The sequence below is a fragment of the Meleagris gallopavo genome, chromosome 3 (genome assembly GCF_905368555.1).
Source record: "Meleagris gallopavo chromosome 3, MGAL_WU_HG_1.1, whole genome shotgun sequence".
NCBI lineage: Eukaryota > Metazoa > Chordata > Aves > Galliformes > Phasianidae > Meleagris > Meleagris gallopavo.
Genome location: NC_139406.1, coordinates 73,183,491 through 73,208,224, shown reverse-complemented (window position 1 = coordinate 73,208,224; position 24,734 = coordinate 73,183,491). Strand labels below are relative to the sequence as shown.

Here is a 24,734-nt window from a genome sequence, read left to right as displayed (position 1 = left end):
TTAAGTTTTAAAAGCACGTATTTGGTTCATTCTCAACATTTCCAAGTGCCACAGATCACTCTGATCAACCCTGCATGCAGACCAGTTCTCCTGAAAATCTTGAACATTTAAGTAGAAGGAGGGATCATTAAGATTCAGAAGAAAAAAACTGATTCATCACTAAGAAATCAGATCAAGCATAGTATGATCTACAGCAGTTAAATGTCCAAGAACAGCCAAAGTCTTGCTGATATCAGGACTGGTACTAAAATAAACAGAGCTGCCTGCTAACATCTGTTAAGCCTCTACTGAGGATGCGTGTTCAAAGATTTGCAGTTTGACTGAGTATGGGAAGACCTGCACAGCAAAATGGCAGTAAGTTTGCTTTTGATCCAAAGGTTTCTCTAAAAAACATCAAGCCATAGCTATTTCTTTTCATGCGTGCTTAATGACTAACATGAACCCAAACCACTCTATGATTTAAAATCTTTTTCCTTCAAATATTATTTTCATGCCAATACATACCTTCAGTTTTAGCAAGTCTAGCTAGTTACTGGACACACTGCTGGCCTTAGTTATCTACAGGGAAAGTTCATGTGCACCAAACTCATTTGGAAATCAGTAATACATCTGGTACAAAGCATAATAGTCCAATGAGAAAATTCAGTTCCACCCTGGGGTAGGTATAGTTTCAATTTTCAGTATTTCCCATGAAGACAGATGAAAAGCAGAGGTGTAACCAGGCCTGTATTAAGGCAATGTGTTCAACATGCTTCATATATTTTAGCTTTAATCATTTCTAAGGAATAACATGTACTAATATGAAGAAGGGAGTAAGCATTGGTGTGCACATACCTTCTCACCCATTATTACAGGCATCAAGTGGTCTAGTAAATTGAATTCTGCCACAGGAATTATAACTGTGCATTTAAGAATGGTAAATGTTGTAAGACGAGTAGGAATGTATTCCTCCAACGATGCTACTTCTTCTGAGCTTGGCAGAGTTCTATTTCCATCTGCAAGATCTAAAATAAACCAAAATTACATAAATTTGACTAAAATATATAAAAGACTACAGTAGCTTTTTCAAAAACAGTTAGGGATTAGCAAAACATAGAAAGCAACTTTCTTTCCTCCTTCATATTTAATACACTTTTTTTTTTTAATTCACTGGTTCTAACTAAGGCTAAAAGCAACAGTAACTGGATTTCAAAGTAGAAAATCCAAGCTTTAGATGTGAGAAATCTGTAAAGCTCTTTTAGTTTTATACAAGAAAATCATCCTGTTTTACTACAACTTATTTTCATTCATTTTTCATCCAGTTTAACTATTATTTGAAACAAGTAAATGTCAACAGGCATTCTTCCCTAAGAATCCAAAGAGAACTTCAAGATGTCAGTGAAATAAGCCTTTTACCCAAGAAGAGACTAATGATTGGATCAAATGGTTTCCGATTGTCTGGAGGTCAAAATGCCTGGAATACCTTAAGAAGTATAGCCAGCACTGATGGGGATATATCAATGTTTCATTTTTATTTAAAATTTTTCTTTGGAAATTTATTTGGAATGGTAATATTCTCTGGCAGATTTTAACTGTTTGGAATTTGCAATTTCAAAATCACTGAAGTTCTGGTTTAATTCTGTATATTTTGTGTATGAAATAGGAGCAAACCTGGCTTAGTTCTGCTATATGGTTCATATTCATGTTCTAGAGCACAAACTATCATTTTCATTATTCGGTGCACTGCACTGCTATCCAGTCGAAGGTTGAGTGGACCCACAATGAGGTTTTTTGTAGACATCTCCTGAATGTTTCCAAACTCTTCGTTCTTTACTGAAGAAGGGTCTTGCTGATTCCCAGAAACTACAAGAAATTTTACAAACAGCAACAAGTTACACCAAGCAAATGGACACAAAATGTTAATGTTGTCAGTTACTTTTGTTTCAAATCCAGCGATCGAAGATTTAAACGAAGAATACAGTGCAAGTTGAACACTTGAATATACTACGAGAGTTTTAATATATTTAAATAGAAATAGCTCTTGTTTAATGTTTCACAAACAGGGCAAGATTCTCCCTCACTACCATGATCAGCCTAACCCAGTCAGTGAGGGACTTTCTAATTATCTTTGTAAATCTCAAGTTTTTAATTTTTTAATAACAGCCAAACTTCTGCAGAACCTTAAACCAGGATGCCAAAGACAGCTTTGCTTTTCAGCACCTTTTAAATCAGATTGACAATTGAAGATAAGCACTCACTTCCATTCAATGTTGAGGTAAAGCAGGGGTAGTGAGAAAATTTCTTTAATCATTGTGTCTCAAACAACTTTTCAGGACTACCACAGGAATAAAAGGGTTGTTAAGTCTCTGTATCTAAAAGATCAACACACTTGTGTTCAGAATGTATTGTATCAATTGAAGTACAACTATCATTTTCTCATAATGAGGTACAAGCATTCAGTGTGTACCAGTTACCTACAAGTTATAAAACAGTATGCCCACACTTCTCTATACATACTTATAGAAAACTCTTCTGTTAAAGAAATTTCAGACACTTACATATTCCTCTTACATGTGGCTTATAAAAAAAATAAAAAATATTCACACCACTAACACTTAGTTCAGAAAATTTCACTTATCCCCCTCAGTAACTCCGTATTTTGACAGTTTCTTCATTATTTTGGTGCAAGCACAAAACATTATATACTTCACAAACCATTATGCAAATCAACAGCCTGACAAAACAACTATCAATATTAAATATATTCTCAGAGCATCTAACCTACAAAAAAAGAAAAATGGGATAAAATTGAAGATGACAGTTTAATTCATTCACTGAATCTGAATAGTGCCTACTTTTGAGATACCACAATACTTCATAACTCTATGGTCACAACTGTGACAAATAGGAAATAAACAGGCAAGGAAGTCATTGCAGTTCACTTCACCTTAGTGTTCACAGTTTCATGCACACAGCATTAGAAAGCTGTCCATTTGTCATACTTGAGGTCAAGCCACAGAAACCAAACGCTATGTATATAGTCACCTACTTTACCCATTATGCCTTTTATCATTAATATTTTTCAAGTAATTTCCAAACTCTTAACTCTTTCTTATCCAGGATTTCTTATCAAGGATGCACAGGACTTGTGCACTTCTGAGCAACCAAGGCTTCACAGTGGAACAGCAGGGCACAGTGCACTTTACAACTTTAAGGCAAACCTCATTTTTCTTTAAGAAAGATTGCCTGAGAGAAACTTAGTCTTCTGTCAGCTGTAGGAGACCAGTCCCACTTCTGGGCAAAGTGCGCTCAGGAGAAAAGGAAGGGAGGTTGCTTTGAATGTTTTTTTCCCCCTTGTGCTTAAATCATTCTCTACCAAAAGTGCACAGGCAAGAAAGGTTGCCTAGTAAACTGAGACTATGTCTAATATGCCACAGAGCTGGCCTAACAGTCTGCACGCATCCCCACGCCTGGCTACCGCAGGAATATTAGCTTTGTCATTAATAGCCTAATAGAAGTGGATAGTGAAAGCACTTAGCCCAGGAATCTCCAACCCCTGGCCTGCAGGCTGCATGCTGCCCAGCCTAGCCTGCAGCCACCTCCTGCCCTGTGCCATCATGGTGGCAGCTCTGTCCCACTGAGCAGCCCAGCCTCAGGCGTGCACCCATCACTCAGCAACAACCAAACGTTGGTGTGCAGTGGGCAGCCTGGAATGAAACCAGGGCACAAGGACAGTGCAGTGCTGTGCCGACTCAAGTTACAGCAAAGAATTTTACGCATTTTAATGCAATGGTTAAACACAGTACTGTGAACAGCAAAATATATGCAGCCCTGCTTTCCATCCTGATTAAGGAATTTGAGGACAGGTTTCGAGATTACCAAAACATTATCTATTTTTATTTGTATATTTGCAATTCTATTTTTTCAGTAGGCATTAATAAATAACTTTCAAATTTTCAAATTGAATGTATAGAGTTGCAATCAAATATTCAACTCAAATAGCAATCTGATCATGTATTTTTGCCAGACATAAGACTTATCTTACCAGAGAAAAAATATCCCTTGCTTCACAATCACACCTTATTCCTGTCATCGTAAAGCAAAATAAGTTTTGTTACCTGCCCCCTGAACATTGATTGAGGCCAAACAGTGGATGTGAGCACAGTGCAGCAGTGGGTGGTGTTTCATGTTTCAGCAGTGGTGACAGAGGTCACCTCTGCTGCTGTAGATTTGTGCAGCATAAAGGTTCTCACTCATTGCTGGTAAAGAGCTAAGGGTGGTGACTACAGTGAAAAATAGTGTTACTGGTTATTGTTTCCATCGAAATAAATAGAAGGCATTATTTTTGGTGCAACAAACATACATGTGGCCCAAGAAAACTCCTTTTCACTCAATGCAGCCCAGGCAAGCCTAAAGGCTGGACTCTGCATGACTTCACCTCTGTATTTCTGAAGGAGAATGTGGACAAAATGCTCCTACTATACAAGTACTATTCAAGCCTACAGATGGAAATGCTGTGGAACGCAAAAATATTCAATGGCAAACAAAAAACAAACCTTGAAATCAATACTTAGAACCTATTTAATAAACAATGGAAAGGACGCTTTTTTTTTTTTTTTTTAAGTCAGATACAAGTCTGCTGTGAGGGTATGCTTTATTTAACAAGCAACTAACACATTTTTGTCAGCACTTCTGACTTTATCTTGTGTTCAGTTCAGACACACTATAACGAAGTGCAAAAAAATTAATCTCACAAAAAATAACATGGCCAAAAGCCTCTAGAAGGCTTAATAATGGCCTAATAATGGTCTGCTTTTTCACTGTGAAGAAAAACAAACTCATTTCAACATATTTCAGGTTGAAGGATAATATACTGAAGCAACAATATTTATACAAAACCAGTTTGTGAAAAAAATTAAGTGTAATTATGTATTTAATTTCTATAGAACTCAGTGCTTACAGGTTACTTTTTAAACTGTACAGATGCATAAAGGGAAACCAGGTTACTGATCACTGAGAATCCAGCCCTTCACAAAACCTTTGCCTAATTCTGCTTGACAAAAGCTTCACATCAGAGTGCTGCAAAGTAAACATGTCATCAAAATAGATAGATATACATTATAAACAAAGCAACTTCAAAATTACACTCCATCAGATCTGTTAGTCATGCAATCATTAATCGGTACAACACACCTCAAAATGTTTCAAGAAATTTACTGTGTTGCATTACAATGAAAAGCAAAAAAAAAAAAAAAAAAGAACAACTTCAAAACACTTCTGTGCATGACTCACTATCTTGTTTTTATTCAAAATACTAGACGTGATTAATGCATTTCTGTAAGTGACAGACAAAACTCCTGAGGTTAATGTTATCCAGGAGGTACTTGTGGTTTAATCAGTAATCATATGCTTCAGAAAAGGTTAAAGGGGCAAAGAAGGTGTCAAACCAAAATTGCCTCAATAGATAAAAATCTTACAATCACAGTAACTACCTCCTATAATTTAAACTCTGCTAGCTTTTTTAAGGGAAAGGTGGTGTGCACTGATTGTAATTAAAACATTGTTAGTGTCAAAACAAGGAAGTAAAACATATACAAAGATTAAATATCACATTAAAAAATGTAGCAAGGTTTCCATAGTAATCAGAAAACTGAAATTTTTATAGGTTTGTTTTAAATATATTTTATCCTTATTTGTTCATGTTCTATAACTACATGCATGACTTTCAACATAGAGAATTACCTAGAAAACACCACATGTCATGTTCTTTTCAGAGAAACTAATGTATTTAAAAATGTAAAGTTTAAAATTCTTGCTTCTAGGAAAATAATCATGCATTTGAAATTAACTACTCTATTCTCTTATGTAGTAAGGTAGCTGAATTATAGGAGTAATACTGAACTAAAAGCACACTGAAAGGCTCAATAGGAAGTTGTTACATTTTGTGAGGTGTCTTCCTTGTGAATGACAGAAAATAAAAGTTAAAATCCTGATAAAGCAAACTGAAAGAAATAGAAGAGAAACTGAAGAGGGGAAAATAGCAGGACCTTGAGCTAAAAAAAAAGAATATTTTCGAATGGAGCAATTTCTGAAGAGGGCTAATCAACAATAGGTACATTGTTGACAATAATCACACTGCAATTATAAGAATGAATGTATAATAATATTTAGAATGAATTTTGATACACTAACTACCTTGTCTAGTTTTTTTTTGACATTCAAACTAGACATACTTGGTCAAATCTATTCTGTCTGAGAATTAGAAGAGAATATATGGGATTTTAAACAACTACTTAATTAGCAAATACCTTAGCATGCATGCTTGAGATTAGCATTTGCTTACAAAATCATTGAGATGTATATTTTTGAAGATTAGTTCTCCCCACCATCTTCTCTGCAACCATGAAAGTCACCTTCACCTATACTTTCAGTTGAGTTATTCTGAATGTATACTTCTTTCATCCTTATATTCTCTTCAAACGAGAAAATGAGTCCTTATCTTCTGCATCAAGTAGACTGTCAACACAGTTCCAGGATATCTTAAAACATTTGCTTTCCAAAGTCAATAACAGTAGTAATTTTGAAAAAGGATATCATACTTCATGAACCTTACCGCTGCTATAAGAAAATTATTTGTCTAGCCACTGACTGAAAGTGGTATCATCTGAATAACTTACGCAGCAAAATAAGAAATAACACCAACAATCAACAACAGAACAAATAGCCAAACACATCAATGCAGATGAAACCACTTTAACTACTAACATGATGGTAAATCTAAGGTAAGTTAGGGGACAACTGGTCAAGGACCAGTTTGGTCTGAAGAGTCTTTGTTTCAATTATTTAACAGGGTAAACAAAGAAAAAAGGTACCTTTGCCACTGGTGCTTTCCATTGTGTACAAGTAATCCATGTAAAAAGCCCCAAATCTCTGCATTCCAGCTATCTCTGTGTAGGTCTCCTACCAACAAAGCAAAGCAAACAAAGAAAATGTTGTATAAGGAAATAATCTTGAGATTACCAACTGATAGGCTGGTATGAGAGAGATATATTCGTGTTTGGATTTGAGCATCAACACACAGAAAGGCTTATCAAAACAAAGGACAGAGGTTATCCCAAAGAATTCACCTTTCTGGTAGGTGATATAACTTCTGTTTGAGGCCACACAAAGGCACATCCATAATTCCAGTGGACACACTGACCAATTCATCAATAGCTTCTAGTTAATTAGTACCTTTAATGGAGTGAATATTCTTCACTTGACCCCTCGCATCCAACAGATCTGCCTAATAACAACATTCAAAACTAAAGCTTATTTATTTATATTATCTTTAAACAGTAATAGCTTAGCAAGACTTTATGCCACTGAGTATTTTATACACACACACACACACACACACACACACACACACACACACACAAAAAACAGACAAATCAAGGGAAGACAAATTTAAAGCTATGAGAAGTGTTTGAATATCTATGTTATTTCACTAATTAATTTCACTTCAGTTTAATGCAAATCTTCATGTTAAAGTTAACCAGTACTGGTGAGTATACTAACAGTAAAATATAAAAGAAATTAGATATATTCTAAATTGTAAGTGGCTTACCAGTACACTAACAACACAGGGCATCACACCTGGAAGTGACCATCTTGGTCACTGCATCCAGCCTTTAATAAGTCGGAACAGTCAGATAATTTAATTTTAATGTACAACAGACAGACTAACAATGACTGAAAATCTGTCTCTGCTAAGGTGGAATTAGCAAAACTTCCTCTAAGTAGAGGAATAGAGCTCACTCAGACAAAAGAATTAATGTGTCCCCAGATCAGATTTCCAAGAGAGTCTGTTGGAAGACCATGAACAAGCTATTGCTTCAGTGTAAAAAAGTATATACTGGACTTTCATTTTCACATGTCTAATTTTCCCTGCAGTTGCTCTGTAGTTAGCATTTTTCAAAATCTCTAACAGTACACAGATCTTAAAAAAACATTCACTGGAAAGCATTAGAAAATGTTTTTTTTTTATAAGACAAAAGTTAATTCTCTGACCTTATGGTGAGCTGCATCCAATATAAATTCTGCACGAATACTATTATTTTCCGGACTTCTGTAATCAAACAGTGAATTGGTAAGATATGTCTTTCCTTTTACACTCGTATTTTCTCCACAGCTAAAGAAGTAGGCCTCCTTTGTAAAGCAGTCAAACATAATAATAGAGCAAGGGAAAAAAAAAAGAACAATGGAGTTAATAGCAATTATGGTTAAAACACTAATTACATGAACTCCAGTCACATACTTCAATGAATGAAAACAAGACATCGTTTTAAGTTTTTTCTTTGAAGTTCCTGTCCACTCCCTCACTCTATTTTCAAGTTAATAAAAACAGCCTAAGCTAATACTATACAACTAATAAAGCAGAACACATACTAGTTTTAAGAGAAAATAACTTTAGACCATTGTTATTCTGAAATCTGTTCCATTGTCTTACCGATACACTCTTGTCACTACCTATTCCACTTCTCTGACTGACCAGTATCTTTTAGATGCTTCATTTAATCTATCCAAAACAATTAGTTATCTCAATATATAACCTGCTTTAACATTCTTCTTTCTTCGTGGTGTTATACATTCTCTTTCTCCAAATCCCAAATCCTCTTTCCTACACTTAAACTTTACTACCAAGAGTTATTCCTTCAAAAAGGCAACCTATGTGAGACATTTTTGTCAGCCATCCATTCTTAACCACACACAAAGCTAGAGAAGTCCCAAGTGTAGCAGCACATAAAGACAACAAGCAAACCTGTGTCAACAACACTGCTCCCATGGAGTTTTTCTTAATTTAAACCTAGAGTGTAGCAGAAAATGGAAAAGGAGCAATGGCCAAAAGTCCTTTATCAACTAATCTTCAGGACAGTCATTCACTCACTCCATGCAATCCAAAATTGAAGTAATTAACCTTAAACCAGATACTGCAGCTGGTGACTCAGTGGTTCAGCTATCTGGTAATACTAGCTCATACTCCCCCCGTTTAACCAATACAAGAGGATAACAGGAAAAGCAGATAAGGGAGTCAGCTCAAGGAGCCATCAGATTGAATGAAAGAATGGCAAGAGAGAGGGTCCCTGGCACTGACAACAAGGGGAGGGCACACACAGTAGGAGAGTGACTCCTGAAGAATACCACAAGCAAAGAGCTACCAGTTGGACTTGGTACCTCTGAATGCATCTTTTTGAGCATGGTGACCCAAACACTTTCCTACCCAACTTAGCCCCTAGTATCTAATCAATATCTCACAGTTCTGGGATTAAGTACTGTGGGGCAAGCTGTATTAAAAGGCCTTGATAAAGTCAATGTATCCTGCATATCACTCGGTTTTTCCACAGGAGCACAGTCCATAAGCAGAAAATGAGTTTATCTCCAGCAATTTTTTCCATTATGCAAAAATGTTTCACTTCATATTTCAGTGCAGTAAGGAGCTTTTGTTCATTTATATTGCATTTCTGCCATAATTATGCTTTTTGCACATTACAACAAGTCTCTTGATATTAAGAGAAAGCTGTTTTTGAAGCTCAACCAGGTTTAAGGCTCTCATCCTGTTAGAACAGCATTCTACAGAATCCTGCCAAAATCTGCTCTTCTGAAGCCAAGGGATACCATTCCACTATTTAAGCTCACTCTTCTCACAGTTTTAAACATCAGTCTCGTATTTCCTGCAGGCAAAGCTGCCATCCACTCTCAAATCCCCAACCAGTTCTTCCTTGCCTGCAACAATGCCAGCAGAGCATCTTACTCCATTTCACTTGACAACTGAAAAATGAGGCAATATACTTCTTTACTATTTTTGTTATTATCTCTATTACTTAGTACACATCATTACACTGAACTTCTATTGAATTGTGTACTTTCAAAAAAAATTTTAACTGTGTTGCAATTTGCTATACAAGATCTAACTACGCAAAAATACATCATGACTGGGGGGAAACAGAGGAAGTGGGCTTCTCAAAAAAAGTCTTCTGCAACTTCTCACTCTTAGATTCGAGTCTTTTCAACTGAAAGGAAAACACACTGAGCTCTATACTGTAGTGACACATCCAAAAAACTTAAATGACAACTGATAACACCAGCTTTTCCAATTCTTGCAATCAAATATTTTAATAAAGCATACCAGCACTGCTTTGTTCAGTAAGTCAACTAATACTTCAATATACTCACTTCATCATTCCTATTCATGTTCTCTTCAAAGTCTTTAATCCCCATAATTCCTTTAAGGCACATAGCTTGGCAGCCAACAAAACCTATTTGGCAATCAAAGAAAAGTTCACCTTTCATAAGGACCTAGTGAGGGAAAAAGTGTGATATTTTGAAGAATTGCCGTCCATGACAAATAGAAAAAGAAAATGAATGGTAATATGTTTAACTTTCATATCTTTAGTGCTCTAATGAATAGTTAAACAAATATGATATTTATAATTTCTCTAAAATTCTTGTTATGGTGATCAGATGCCAGGTTAATCCCTTCCTATTTTATATGTGATTATTACACAAACAACAGCGGAATATGAAAATGAGTCATGAAGTAATTTCAAAAGATGCCGTGTCTCAGAAACTATTTACTACAGTAAGTAGTACAGTACAGTAATGAATAAAAAATTTATTGAAATACTACCTCAATTGTGGTTCCTTCTTGTTCCCAGCATAAAACTTCTTTGGATTTTACTTTCTGAGGACTATAGTAACTACTTTCAGCTTGCATTTCAGTGAGCTATGAAACAATAGGATAAACACCATATATAAGTCAATATTAGTATTAAACATATATAGTGTCATTAATACAGAGAACTCATGAAGACGAATTCAACTATAGACAATTTATTAACAAGCAGGAAACAGGTGCAGTTCAACAGCTGTGCCACATTATCCATATCAGAACTTCTCATACTCAACTTCTAGTTGAAGTATGCCGTAACAAAAAGTTTTCCATCCACTAGATAAGCAAACAACTTCTGTAAAGAGAAACTATGCAAAAGATGAAACAGATACACTGCTAGATCATTAGTGTGGTTTCAAATTAGTTTGTAAATTGCTGTAAAAATCCATAAATATGAATTATTTATTCTTCCCAGAAAAAAAATTAAACAGACTGATAACATTAAGGAAACACTTTGAATTGCAATCATATTTATTTTGGGTGTTTTTTTTTTTTTCCTATGGCAATTCAGAAAAACACGTTCATATTTCTTGCATGATTTGATATAAACATTAAAAATGCTAGTACATATACACTGCTTAAAAAGTACATAATCTGGAGCAAAGACAAAAGGAAAAGAGATACAAAACATTCAAGAGTATTTTGCACTTAAAGAAAATAAACTGTTTATATTGAGCTGTTTATATTAAGTAGATATAATTCTATTTTTTATATTAGAAATCCACAAGCTCTCATTATAATCATCAGGACTGCATACACGGTTGCTATTTCAAAGTAAAATTTTGTAATCCAAATGTTCGAGAAAATTGGATTTTTCAAGTCACTAATCACTCTTCAGCTGTGTGCAATTACTATAGAGGAAAAGCAATTAATTGATTACAAGAATCATTTTCACTGTTATTAGAAAACGCAACATTTAATTTGGCACGATTTTTAGCTGAAATGATATCAACTGTTCAGAATGCTAATGCAGAAACCTGACCTTTTTTTTTTTAAACCAAAATATGAACCACAAATTAATTCCATACATTCTTCGGATGTAAGCAGAACAATGAATTCTGTTTTCCTCCTAAATGTCACCATATTAGTCTTATACTTCACATTTAAAATTTATAGTTTAAGATGTTATATTCTAAGTAGTTTTTATCACTTCCTAATATAAAATACACAAGCTTGCCAAAGAAACACTAGGAAAGCTAGTCGTTGGCAACCCTGCACATAGCAGGGGATGGAAACTAGATAATCAATATGGTCCTTTTCAACCCAGGCCATTCTGATTCTATGAAAGCCTTATCCAGCAAATTCTGTTCAAGAAAAGTTACTATTATTTTAACAAGCTTTCTCACATGAGGAAAGGGTGCACCAAATTAATAGTGTATGACAAAGCTCAAAAGAACATGCTGAACCACAATAATGAGAATTTAAAGTTTAGTGGTGTCCCAGAGATTTAATTAAAGGCAGAAGAAAAGTCTCCGTAATTTCTTTAGCTTTTTTTTTTTCCTAAAAAACGATGGCTGAAGCAGATTCACAAAAGAATATGTTTGTTCATGCTTCATGCCCTTAAATTTTGCAATCAAGTTTGACAATAGACTGAAGATACGGACAACCCCTACAAAAAGCCCACAGCTCTCAAAATCATTTGTCTCATTCTCTCTACCAAAACGCTAAATGCTCTGCTACAACACGAAACAAAAATAAGGAGTCACGCAACCACTCAAACCACTGCCTCTGACACAAATGGCAAGCCAAACAGGCAAATGGAGAGGGAGGTGCTGCTGGTACTGAGGGCATAATCAGGCACGTTAACATTAAACAAGGGTTACTGAAGTACTGCACTTCATCCAAACATCTCAAAGTCATAGTAATCAACCTTAAATTCCTCTGCTCGTGGAAGCAGTATTGTTTCCCATTCAGAAGAGTTCTGGTCTTTACTTAACACAATTAAGTGTTAAACCAAGAGCCACGTTCTACTACACTTATACATCTAGAACAGCTTGCATATACTTCGGTATGCTTTAAAAGTATTTTGCCAAATCAGAACATTAATTTTTTATTTCTATCAGTGTATTTCAGCACCCTGTTACAACTCTATTCCCTTCTGCAAACTCATGAAAGGGCTAATAGACAAGCCCAAAAACTATTTAGATTTTTTTTTTTATTGAAAAGGAAAGAATAACATTACCAATTTAAATTCATATTTGCACACAAACTCCTCTAACGCTCATTCTCATGCTTTATCTAGTTAGAGCCCTTCCATAATAAACAAATACAAGCATTAGACAGGCAGAATATCACAATAAACTTCCACAAAAAGCCTTTTAAGATTTTCCCCAAAAAGCATTCATACAAGTGTATTAACAGGCTTCCCTTTCTCTTTTAGCGTTCACACTCGAATTCTACTTCAAATAGTAAAACCACCTTCCACTGAAGTTAACAAAGTATTATGTGAAATTAACTTACAACACTCCCTTTTTTCCTGTTGTTATTCATTAATGTAATATTCCTAGTCTCAAATCAAACAGTAGATAAACAATCATGAAATCTTTATGCACCCTCAACAAACTCTTAAATCCTAAATGACGAAGAAATCCTCACCTTAAAAGTCACCGTTGCCTTTGAACAGTAAAATCCAATCGAAACAATAGGATCCTTGAGAGACTGAGATTTCTGCTGATGCAGTGTTGTTCCATCATCAATTCCACCAGATTCATTCTCCTCATCATCATAACTCACAATGGCAGGAACAAAAGACCAGGCCCAAGAAACCCATCCTTGTTGCTGATCATCATCTTGATGCAGATAAGGATCTTGAGTCACATACTGTGCAGGATATTGCATTACTGAGCCTGTTTCATCTTCTGCACCTTTTAATACAAGAACTAAGTCAAATTTCAAAATCACCCATGCTTAATAGTTCATTTATTGTATTCAAAACTACAGCACACCAAGTATATCTAGAACAAGACTCCCCATAACATCCTGAAATATTTTGTGTACAGTCATAGAACATACGCTTAGTAATTAAAAATTCCTACTTAAGCTTTCAAATACTCGTTTGTTTCAGAAAGATCTACCTCTTCAAAATATTAAGGGTTTTTGCAAAAATTTTACTGTTGTACACTTGCAACTACACCAGAAATTCTCTTGAAAACATGTAGGATTGAAGACTTCTTTCAATAGGCATCTTCTGAAGCTGCAAATTAAATCCTACTAAATAGCGACATATTATCTTACAGATTTCAACTTCAAAAATGAAAATTAAAAAATGAATTCATCTGCAAAAGCTATAGCAAGGAAGATGTAGACATCACAGCACCAAAAATAAAGGTTGAAAACATCTTTTGTTTCAAGTATTGTAAGATACAGGTTTATCTACATTTTGCAAAAAGCACACACCATCTGTAAACAAATAAGCCAAACATTGGTTTTCTGTGGAAAAGAATAATATACAGAACAGAGGTATTTTTCCAAAGATTCCTGATCCAAATGTGCACTGCACAATTAACTTAGCCTGCCTAGCTTCATCATTGTTCTTATGAGAGTCTAGAAAGGTATTAACTATTTCACAGTTCCATACACTGTGCATGATGCAGTGTAGTTCCCCCAGGGAAAAAAGATATTGAGCACTCTATCAAACAGACCTAAGTATATTCAATTTCTATTTACTTGTTTTCAAACTCAGAGGACCGACTCTAATAGGTAATACTAAGAATTATAGCTTCAGCACTATTAGTCTTCACACTAGAATGAGGATGAACAGGTGTCCAAGTTACATAAACACTGACAGTACTGACAGGAAAAAAAAACAAAAACCACAGCAGAATCTTCTGTACATGCTTTAATACATCTCATAAGGGCAAAGCAAGCTTCCTCCAACTCTCCTAAAAAAAGGAACTAGTATCAAGCATGGCTCAAGTAATTTAGCCTAGACTGTGTTTGGCAAGCACAAAAGAAATGGTGGAACGTGTGCCAAAAAAGAAAAAGTCTAGAAGTGGAGTATGTGGGTTATGTACAAGAGTCGGTCCATGTAGTCCACATCAACTACAAGCAGTCCTGTTAAGCCACGACTTAAAGTACCTCTTGCTGCAGTACGTCTACACACAAGACAACAGTAAAAATGCAAAGTAAGAGTGTTATAGTTTTCATTAATATTGTAGAAGTCATTAAGACAGAACAGCAGATAAAATTATTTTATCTATATACTGTAAGACAGAAAATGAAGATGCAGATGCACCTTCTATCACAGCCTGCAACAACCTTGAAAACAAATATGACCTACATTCCTTTATAGTACATAAAATATAAAATACGTAATTTTTTTATATAGAAGCTTTGTGATTCCAATTAACTATGCTAACTACTGCATAAAGAGCAAATATATATGATTGTGAAATATGATGATAAAAATCATCAATGCACAGTCAAAGCTCTATAGCACTGTTTGTCCTATTAAAAGAAGAAGTACAGCAAAACTAGAACACCAGGAAACTTTTGAACAAAGAGTTCCGCTTTTCTAGAGCAGGCCTTGAACACATGAACTCTCATGCTACCTTATGTTGTGATGCTGCATCATTCCTTGCCTTCAAGTCAGGGCAATAAAAACAAAAAGGGCATTAAAGCAAAAAGAAAGTCACATGGCATACTGAGAGGAAGGAGTAATACAATCAAATCAGAATGAAATAGATCATAAGATGAAGAATAAAGGGAAAAATACAAAAGTCAAGGCTTATAGCAGGGTGATGAGAAAATGAGTACGATACTTAAATAATTTGAGCTCTCCTTTAGGTCCATCAGCTCCTCATAGAATTTTTTTGTAACTACGTGAAGTAAGTAAATCCCACGTAAATTAGTTTAAACATGCATCAAAATAAAATCCTATCTTTGCAGAATGTATAGTTTTTACAGTAATATATCTTACCGTATTAGCAAAGTAAAACATTTTACCACCCTTTTTGTAATGTTTCTCCAAGTCAGCTCTGCAATTTATAAGCGACCAAAGCATTCTTAGTTTTTCCATGTTGTACAACTTACTCGAGCCAAACATCTCAAGTACACTCTGAATACCAGCAGTACTAAATAAAATATTCTGATTTTGGATGGGATAGAGTTAATCATGTGGTACTGTGTTCTGGATCTAGGATGACGACTGTATTGACAATATACCAGTGTTTTAATTGTCACAGAGCACCACTTACACAGAGCCATAGCCATTTCAGCTTCCTGTGTTGACCTGCCAGCAAGGATCTGGGTGTGCGTGAGGAGCTGGAAGGGAACACAGCACAACAGCTGACCCAAATTGACTAAAGGAATATCCTGTGCCAAATGATGTTGTGTTCAGCAGTAAAAGCTACATTAAAGGAGGAGGAAGAAGGGGAAGACAGTAAGAGTGATAGCATTTCTCAAGAAGTAGTTATACGCATGATGAGTCCTGCTTATGTAGAAGTGCCTTGAACACCTGCCAGCCAATGAGAAGTTGCAAATGAATTCCTTGTGCAGGCAAAGCAGAACTAGTGAGCTGTCTTCATCTCAACTCACAAGTTCTCACACTTTCACTCTTCCTGTTTCTCTTCTCATTCTCTTAATGGTTACTCTTTAGGAAAGTCTCCCTTACATTACATAATAGTCAAACTTCAGCATGGTAATCTCTCTTCAACCTCATTCCAGTATTTTACTCATTCTTCACATGATCAAACTAATGACAGCAAACAGTATAATCACAACCAGCAAGTTTATACATTCCTTAAAGCAAAACAAGGCAGAAGAACCTCTGATATTTATGCAAGACAAATTAAAAAAGGAAAACTTTCCTAAACTGTATCTAGCCTCAAATTCAAGAAATGACAAAAGCTAGTACAAAAGAATAATTTTTTTTACTGCAGCATGAAATTTACTCTAACATGTTCTCTAAGCAATTCATGTTACATTCTTAATGATTCTCTATGCATCTAAAATGCATGTGAATTCTTAAGGAGCATTATCAGTTGTCCCATTTCTATTTGCCAACAGTATCAGATAATGTTAAGCTAGTGAGGATGTTGCAGGAAAGCAGACTACAGCTAACTTAAACCATCACAACAGGTTTCATACAAACCTGAGAACAGCTGTGATAAAGAACTTTTGTGGAAACTGTTGAAATTCTGCTACACCTTCTTTAAATAATCATCACACACTAACACTGAAGCAACATTATTTGTCTTCTTCACCTTGCAAACAACCCAAAATGTTTTTTGCTGTTGTTTTTTTAATGCTTTTGTTAAAAACATTAAGAAATACAGCTATAAATTGTTTATCTCACTATTAAGAAATTTCTTTGTCTTAATGTATACAAAGAGGGAATCTATACTCTTGCTATTATTCCATCATCAAGAGAAGAATTGCAAGGACACCCCCACCACAACAGGGCCAGACTCATGGTGGAACACTTACTTCACCATTACTAGCTACCCATTAGGTTGAGATCACATTTGAACAATTCTGCTTCATGGTTTTATATAAATTTGATATAAATTGACTGTACTGCATGAGTGCATCTGTTTCCATGTTCAAATCAAATTTAATCTTCAGAAATTCACTATCCTTTCTTTTAAAGGGTTGGATATATTTATGATATCTCTGACTAAGTCTGGAACTGAGTAGAAAGTCAGTCTCTTCATATTCTTTTTCTGCCTGTATTAGTTTTCAGTCAGGTAATGTCCCTGATTCAACTCTGTCTGTGGCTACCTAAATACAAGTGGTGGAACTAAGAGGAGAGGGAAGAAGTGCATCACCATCCCTTCTGGCAATACTACGAATTTTCATCTGGTTGAATCAACCATGAAAATGCACAAATTAACTTAAGTAATTCAAGAACACAGCTGCAGATGTTCCTTCTTGTATCATTAAATACTGTAGATATTAAAATTCATTTCTTCACCCACATTCTACCTGCTATACGCTAAAGAAGCCACTCCAAACTCACAGCTATGATGACATTGTCATTAATTACGAACACAGCACTTATGGAATTAATAATGTAAGAAGAAAAAAAAGAAGCTTGCAGAAAATGGAGTTATCTGCCTAATAACGACAGCTTCAGTGCTGACTTAGAGAATGCAACAATCTTTAAAAACAATCCTGCTGTCCTTCCATCGGGAGCCATCACAAAGCATGTCAAATATAGTAACATATGTTTTCAAGTAACATTTTCCATGCAATTTTACTTTGGATATGTTGCTATACAAATAGGTATAGAAACAACTAATGTTGTCCCCAACACATTCATACAGCCATTCAGTGGTTGTGCTGTCAAGCTGAATTTTTTTTTTCATAAGATACACATTGTACCACAGAAAGGCAGTAAATTGACTCCCACAAAATCCATATGTAATACTTAACTATGTTAATAGCTGAAACTGTTGATGTTGAAATAGTTACACTTAACAGTACACATTAAAAAAAAAGTGGCTCATGATCTACTACACATATATTACACTAACAAAGTATGAACAAAAATTTACATGCAACCAGAAGAGCTATTAACATCTGCAGAAATTAAAATCTTATATACCAAATTCTAGTCTGAAAGGTATCCCACATCTCCTTTTAAAAGTAAACTGTACCTAATCCCAACATCATCTAGTCGAAAATCCCATACCGTAGTAGTTATACCATGGATATAGTACTAAAACAGTCATTCAGACAAGACACAGTACTTTTATACTTTAAAGAGATACCACTTGTTTTGCACAAGACAACCCACTGTAGAGCTTCAAGTAACTAGAAGTCAGAATGGCAAAACAGTAAAATAAAGGTTGTCTCTTATTCCTGCATCCAGAACAACATCTTTCCTAAACTCAAATCTCTGGCTTCTACTAGGCCAGAATATGCTCCTACCTTAGAGACTACCATAAATCAATGGCGAAAAAAGAAAACAAAACCAATTTCCTTTTACTGCTGAGTCGTTGGGTTCACTGGATATCAACTGCTACTGCAATACATGAAAGCTTCAAGATCAACTTTAGAGAACACACTTGTTCAAGGCATTCATCTCTATCTACCAGACAAACTTCCCAAGCTTCTATTCTTTGTCCAGTTGTCTTACAGTAAATTGAAACAATGCTAGTGGAAAACTAATGGACAAGAGAATGTGGCAGGAGGGAGAGAAACAATCACCTTCTACATGTAAGAAACTTTCAGTTAAAGAACGATGCTACAACAATTCTCAAGAGCTGAAACAACAATTATTCTAAAGAACTAACAATTAATTATTCTGGTGTGCTCTGATCACTTGGGGGTAATGCACAAGATAAAATTTGGGGTTAGTAATTATTTAGAAATACCAATCATTTAAACACTATCTCTACCCCAATAAAATTACAAGCAGATGCATGAGTTAGTTAAGGATGAGCTACAAACAGGTGGTAGTCATATTAAAACACCAGAACCAGGGCAAGAGGTAAGAGATAGCTCTATTTTAATGACAAGGGAGATCAAATAATTTGAAATATCACAGATGAAACAACACAGGAAAAGGGCAAGAGCCTCTGGGTTGGAGTACAAGTTACAGTACAATTAAACTCAAAGTGTTACATAAGTGAAGATATCCAACAGAAAGATGAAAATGCTAGTTGTCTGACAACAGTAAACTGAGAAAGAAACATTTTCATTTCATATTCTTTCTTAAAACCACTTTTAAAAACAGCAGTAGAAGACGTTTGATATTTAAGCTTTTATGCAATAACCAAAAACAAAAGGTCAATGTGACTCATGCCAATACATCTCAGAAATTTAATTAGATTTGTGGGTCTGTAGTCAAAAAGGAGTATTAATTTTTTTCAAGACAAAAAAAGACAACATAAAATAGATTTTAAAATGCATTCACAGAAAACTAGTTCTCCACAGAAAAGGTTACCATTCCTAAAACAATAAAAAATATTTCAGATAAACAAAGTTGATCTCCCTGATTTACACCCTATAATGTTACATTATTTAATTTTCACTTTTCTTTGCTGCTCATTTTAACTGCTGCTCACATAACTGGTGTTGACATATGCAAGAAATTCTGTGCCTGAACACATATTCCAAATTAACAAAATCTCTCCATCTCCATAAAGCAAACTTGATACTCATCTTCAGCATGTGGCTTCACAGGAATCAGTTACAATATATCATTGCCTACAATGCAGTTATTCATCATCACACTGTCTGTTAAAACAGCTGCACAACAAAATGATCCCCCAAGCCCTATTCCACAGGTGTTCGCGTTGCATCTTTACAGCCTGTTGAAATATGAATTTCAAGTACACCTAGTTTCCTTGGCAGAATACAAAAGGGTATCAGTAAGGAAGACATCCCAGTAATGGGGCTAGGCTGAAGGACAAAAAGGACTGTGGGGTTCCCTGCACAGAATGCTCATTCCATATACAGATGAAAAAATGAAGAGCTGCAATAGCACAATGTATCCCTATATCTTGCAAAGATAATGAGCACCTCCATCTCTTTAATACTCAAGAGAAGATGGACAAAAACAGCAGGTAAGTCTAAAACTTACCTGTTATTATTGTTAAACTTGCACACACAACCTTTTACCCCAATATTTAAGTCCAACTGGGGGTGATTTTCTCCACTATTTAGGAATAACTACAGCCTACCCAAACTTCTTAATCAAGTATGGATAAATAAATCTACTTCAGTACTATACATCCATGCCTGGATGTGGCCTCTGGACAGCCTGGTCTAGTGACTGGTGACCCTGCCCACTGCAGAGGGGTTGAAACTAGATGATCACTGTGGTCCTTCTCAACCCAGGCCATTCTGTGACCTATGATATTCAGTTCTCCCATTTTTATCCTAGTACAGTTCTATAGTACTACAGTACTCTCCAACTATGCTCACCTAGATAAGATAAATCACCCAAGATCCACTCATACAGAGGGACCTCAAAACGCTAGAGGAATGGGCTCAAACTCCAGCGAAGAGAAGTACAAAGTCCTATAGCTGTGGAACAACAAAACCAACCAACAGCACCCAGCTGTGCAGAAGAGGATATGGTGGACACCAAGCTGAACATCAGTAGTGTTCCCTTGACACTGAGGCCAATGATATCCTGGGTTGCATTAGGAAAAGTATTACCAGCAGGAAGGGGGAGGTGATCCTTCCATTCTACTCAGCACTGGTGAAGCTGTACCTGACCTACTCGATCCTGTTATGGGCCTTCCAGTACAAAAAAGATCTGGACTTACAGGAGCGAGTCCAACACAGGGCCACCAATAATATGATAAAGGACCTGAAGCACCTCTCTAAGGAGAAGTTGAGAGAGCTGGAACTGCTCAAATCGGAGAAAAGAAGAGATCAGAGAGATCTCAATGTCCATAAATACTCAAAGGAAAGATATAAATAGGACAGAGCCAGGCTCTTTTCAGTGGTGCCAGGACAAGAGACAACAGGCACAAACTGGAGCATAAGAGGCTCCCTCTTGAATTCTGTGTTGTGTGGGTGCCAGAGCACTGGCACAGGTTCCCAAGAGGCCTCTTCTTGGAGATTTTCAGGTGCCTGGATGTGGACCCAGGTATACTGTTCTAGGTACCCCTGCTTGAGTAGTAGTTGGACCAGATGGCTCCAGAGGCCCTTGACAACCACAGCTACTCTGATTTCTTCATCCAACAAGAGCCACAGTTCTCTGCCTGAGTTTCTATTTTTCAAACCTCTAAGCTTCAAATTTTATTTAAAATGTTACAGTATTTAAGCCTTAGATCATCAACCTCAGCAATTCCATCCAACTAGATTTCAGCTTTCCTCTGAAGCACCCTGCCTTCTTGTTCTTTTTCATGCCATAATTGTTTTCATTTTTATTAACACTAGCCCTTCTCTTCCCCTTACAAACCAAAATCCTATTTTCAAGCCCGGATTCCCCATAACTATCACTGACACACTATCATATTCAGATCTTTCTTTTGTATGGATCTGCAGTGAAATACATCAGTTTCCTCCTTCACTACCAGTACAACAACATTCAAGACTACATGGCAGATAACCCTCAAATCATCAGAAGAAGCTGTCCTAAGCTGGAACCTGGTTCAATATGCATGCAGCATGAACTGGATTAATCTACAGTATTAAAGCAAAGTTTCCACATGCATTTCTGACCCATTATTGTCAATGTGTTTCAAATGTTTTCAACACAACAGAATTTGAGCAGATTTTCCTTAGAAACAGCAAAATACACATCCATAACATAGGCTACCCCGCTGGCAAATTTTAAAGTCCTATTCTAATGTTTGAGTATACAAGAACACCTCAAATGAATTGCTGCTGGAATACTCTTAAAAATGGATCGCTGATTAATTCAGTTGACAGCAGCATAAGAAGTTCTATTCAAAAGACTAAGTTTCAGTGACAAGTGAGCCAGATAAATTCTTCAAATTGAAACAGAATTATTTCCTGATTAATAACAGGTTAAGCTACTTAATAACTCTTCAAAAGCCTTTAAAAAAACTTAAAGAAATATAACCTATAGAGTAAGTCCGGACATTATTAAACTGTAAAGAATTTAGGCACAATTCCTGTGGAATTAGTCTTGAATTTCATCGAGTAGTGCTCTTGGAAAAAAAAAAATGTGGTTAGTACAGCTCAGAAGATAATACACATTATTTGTCTTGATTACATATTTTTTCCCCTAAAAATAGTAGCGTATTCAAAGTTCCCTCAGAAAAATTCAAATCTGTGGTTGGAAATTTGGACAAGAAATGAAAATTCTAAGAAAGTATTTCTTTCCCAATCAGAGATAGAACACGAAGTCAGGAAAAAAAAAAGGTACCTCGCAAATTGATGGTATGAATAACCTGATATTATCTATTTGGCACTAAATACACAGGGTATAGGCAGCAGAACAGTTTGCAGTGAAGACAGAATGGGATTTTTAAAATAGTTTCTTCAGTTCTGGCTTGGCTACTTACAACAATCACCATCTTTTTATGTTCTGAAGTAGATAACTACATCAAAAATATACGATCACAATTAATTTCAATGACAATGTTCCAGCATGGCACAGTTGAACAAAGACTGCATAAGAAATTGCAGATTTGCTCCTTGGTAATTTCTGCCATTGCAAACTTATTACAATTTCTTACCATTCTGACTGCAACTGAGTACATCAGTGTGAAACAGAATATTATTCCTTTTAAAAATGACTATTCCACAAAAAACTAAGTAAACGCATTCACAGTTCTTCCAAAAAAAAAAAAGCCAAAGATCTACAGACAGCAATTGCAAGTTAACCTTCCTGAAGACATTCATTAGAAAAGATGACAAGAGACATTTTGACAGAGTTTACTCATTTGTAACTAACAATGTAAAGTTCCATTCCAGATGCAGAAATTATATGTTTTTAGGCAGATGCCATCAAAAAGAAAAGCTCTCCTTCTCTCCTATTCACAAGCATTCTCTTCCATACATACCTGTTCATTTTAGTCTTCTCATTACTAAGCTATCCTCTGTCTCCAGTACCTGGATCTTTTCATCTGAAACCTGCTGCCTACCAGTCCCTGCTGTCCTCACAGTGATTCACATGACTTCTCTGTATTCTCTTCCCTATACTCAAATGGTCCTACTCATATTTGTAGCTCCACAAATCCAGATACAAAGTTAAAGCAACTCTGAACATATCATAAATAGCTATGGCATGAAAGGCCAAATTTTCTTGAACTTCAATAGGAATGAATGAAAAAAATATCTAAAGTACAAAGAAAAACCTCTGTTGGAAAGCAAGAGTAATGCAACCCTAAAGTTGCAGAACTTTACCCCTTCTCCTGCCAACATACAATTAAAACATTGGTTCGATACAAGGAGTTCTTACAGTTAGAGATTCTTTTAAAAACCACATGCCGTTTAAAGTTCCAGGAGAAAATTAAGTTAGTATTTTCAGAATATTAATAATTAAGTACTTCTAATCATGTGGTCTAACAAACTCCATATTTCTTGTAAGGCAAATAGTTTATAGTACAGAAAACGATTTGATCTTTAAAGAAAATACAGGAGAACTATTTACAGACATCCTATTTATTTGCTCAGTTCCACACAGCAGCAGCCTGACAGAGAACTGTACATCTGGCATGAGAGCAACATGGTTATCCGTGCCAACCAACATTAAAGGCTACTTTTCAGCAAAAAAAAAAAAAAATCCACTGCTGTAGTTTTTCCAATAATGTATTATTTTTCTGAAGCCAAAGAAGGTAGTAATACAGGATTTTAAAAAAATACACAAACTTCAGTAAATTGAAACTACATATTTCTTACAAAGAACAAAAAAATCAATATTTATACCAACGGTCTTTAACTACTGTAACACTACAAAAACAAGCATAGCTTAATATTGCTGCATTACTTTCACATACAACTTCAAGAATTTTCTAAAAGTAATCATGCAGTACTCTTGCATTCTACTTCCCCGACAAATTCAACCTTGGATTGTTATGCTAAATGCCTCAAGACACTAAAGAGAAAGGCAAAGAAAATTCTCCTTTTACAGTGTTATAGCTATTAGAAGATCGATCTCATTAAGGAACTATGAAATACCATGAAGAAGAAATTTTAAATGAAAATAAAAAGCAAGAGACTAGAGACTAGACAACATAGAAAGATTCTTAAACTACTGAAAACTACTGAAAACACATTGCAAAGTAATACCTTGCTGTTTAGTTCAAGTGTTAATATACCTGGTCTCAGTAAAAAGTTTCACAGAAAGATGAAAAACAGCACTTTGAAACTGGCTGCAGCCCCCACCTAAACTAAATAACAGATCAAACAACAAACAAACAAAATCTAAGCTGCCTAAAAATAAGTATCTCACTGCACAAATAGTGATAAATCAAAGTACTTCACTGTGTCACAGCTCCTTAAGTGTCTTTATATAAGCTTAACCTCAGTTTTGTGAGGATCACCAGAACACTTTTCAGAACGTAACATGAAAAAGATGTTAATACATTACACATCTCTGTAGCTCAATGAACTGGCTGTATCAAATTACAGACTGCCAAAGCTCTTTGCTGTGGCTAGCCTTGGTCACTTA

General features: G+C 35.5%; 1 protein-coding gene across 6 annotated transcripts in view; it reads right to left on the bottom strand.

Moving 5' to 3' along the window:
• VPS13B (vacuolar protein sorting 13 homolog B) overlaps positions 1 to 24,734 on the bottom strand; it is a 411,892-nt gene that overhangs the window by 348,691 nt on the left and 38,467 nt on the right. For all 6 annotated transcript variants that reach the window (XM_010709173.4, XM_010709170.4, XM_019614165.3 and 3 more), the window contains exons 8-14: positions 13,286 to 13,554; positions 10,649 to 10,744; positions 10,195 to 10,317; positions 8,032 to 8,169; positions 6,852 to 6,939; positions 1,651 to 1,842; positions 835 to 1,004 (exon numbers count right to left, since the gene is read on the bottom strand). In XM_010709173.4, the coding sequence (XP_010707475.2) occupies positions 835 to 1,004; positions 1,651 to 1,842; positions 6,852 to 6,939; positions 8,032 to 8,169; positions 10,195 to 10,317; positions 10,649 to 10,744; positions 13,286 to 13,554 (1,076 nt within the window). The remainder of the gene's footprint in view (positions 1 to 834; positions 1,005 to 1,650; positions 1,843 to 6,851; positions 6,940 to 8,031; positions 8,170 to 10,194; positions 10,318 to 10,648; positions 10,745 to 13,285; positions 13,555 to 24,734) is intronic.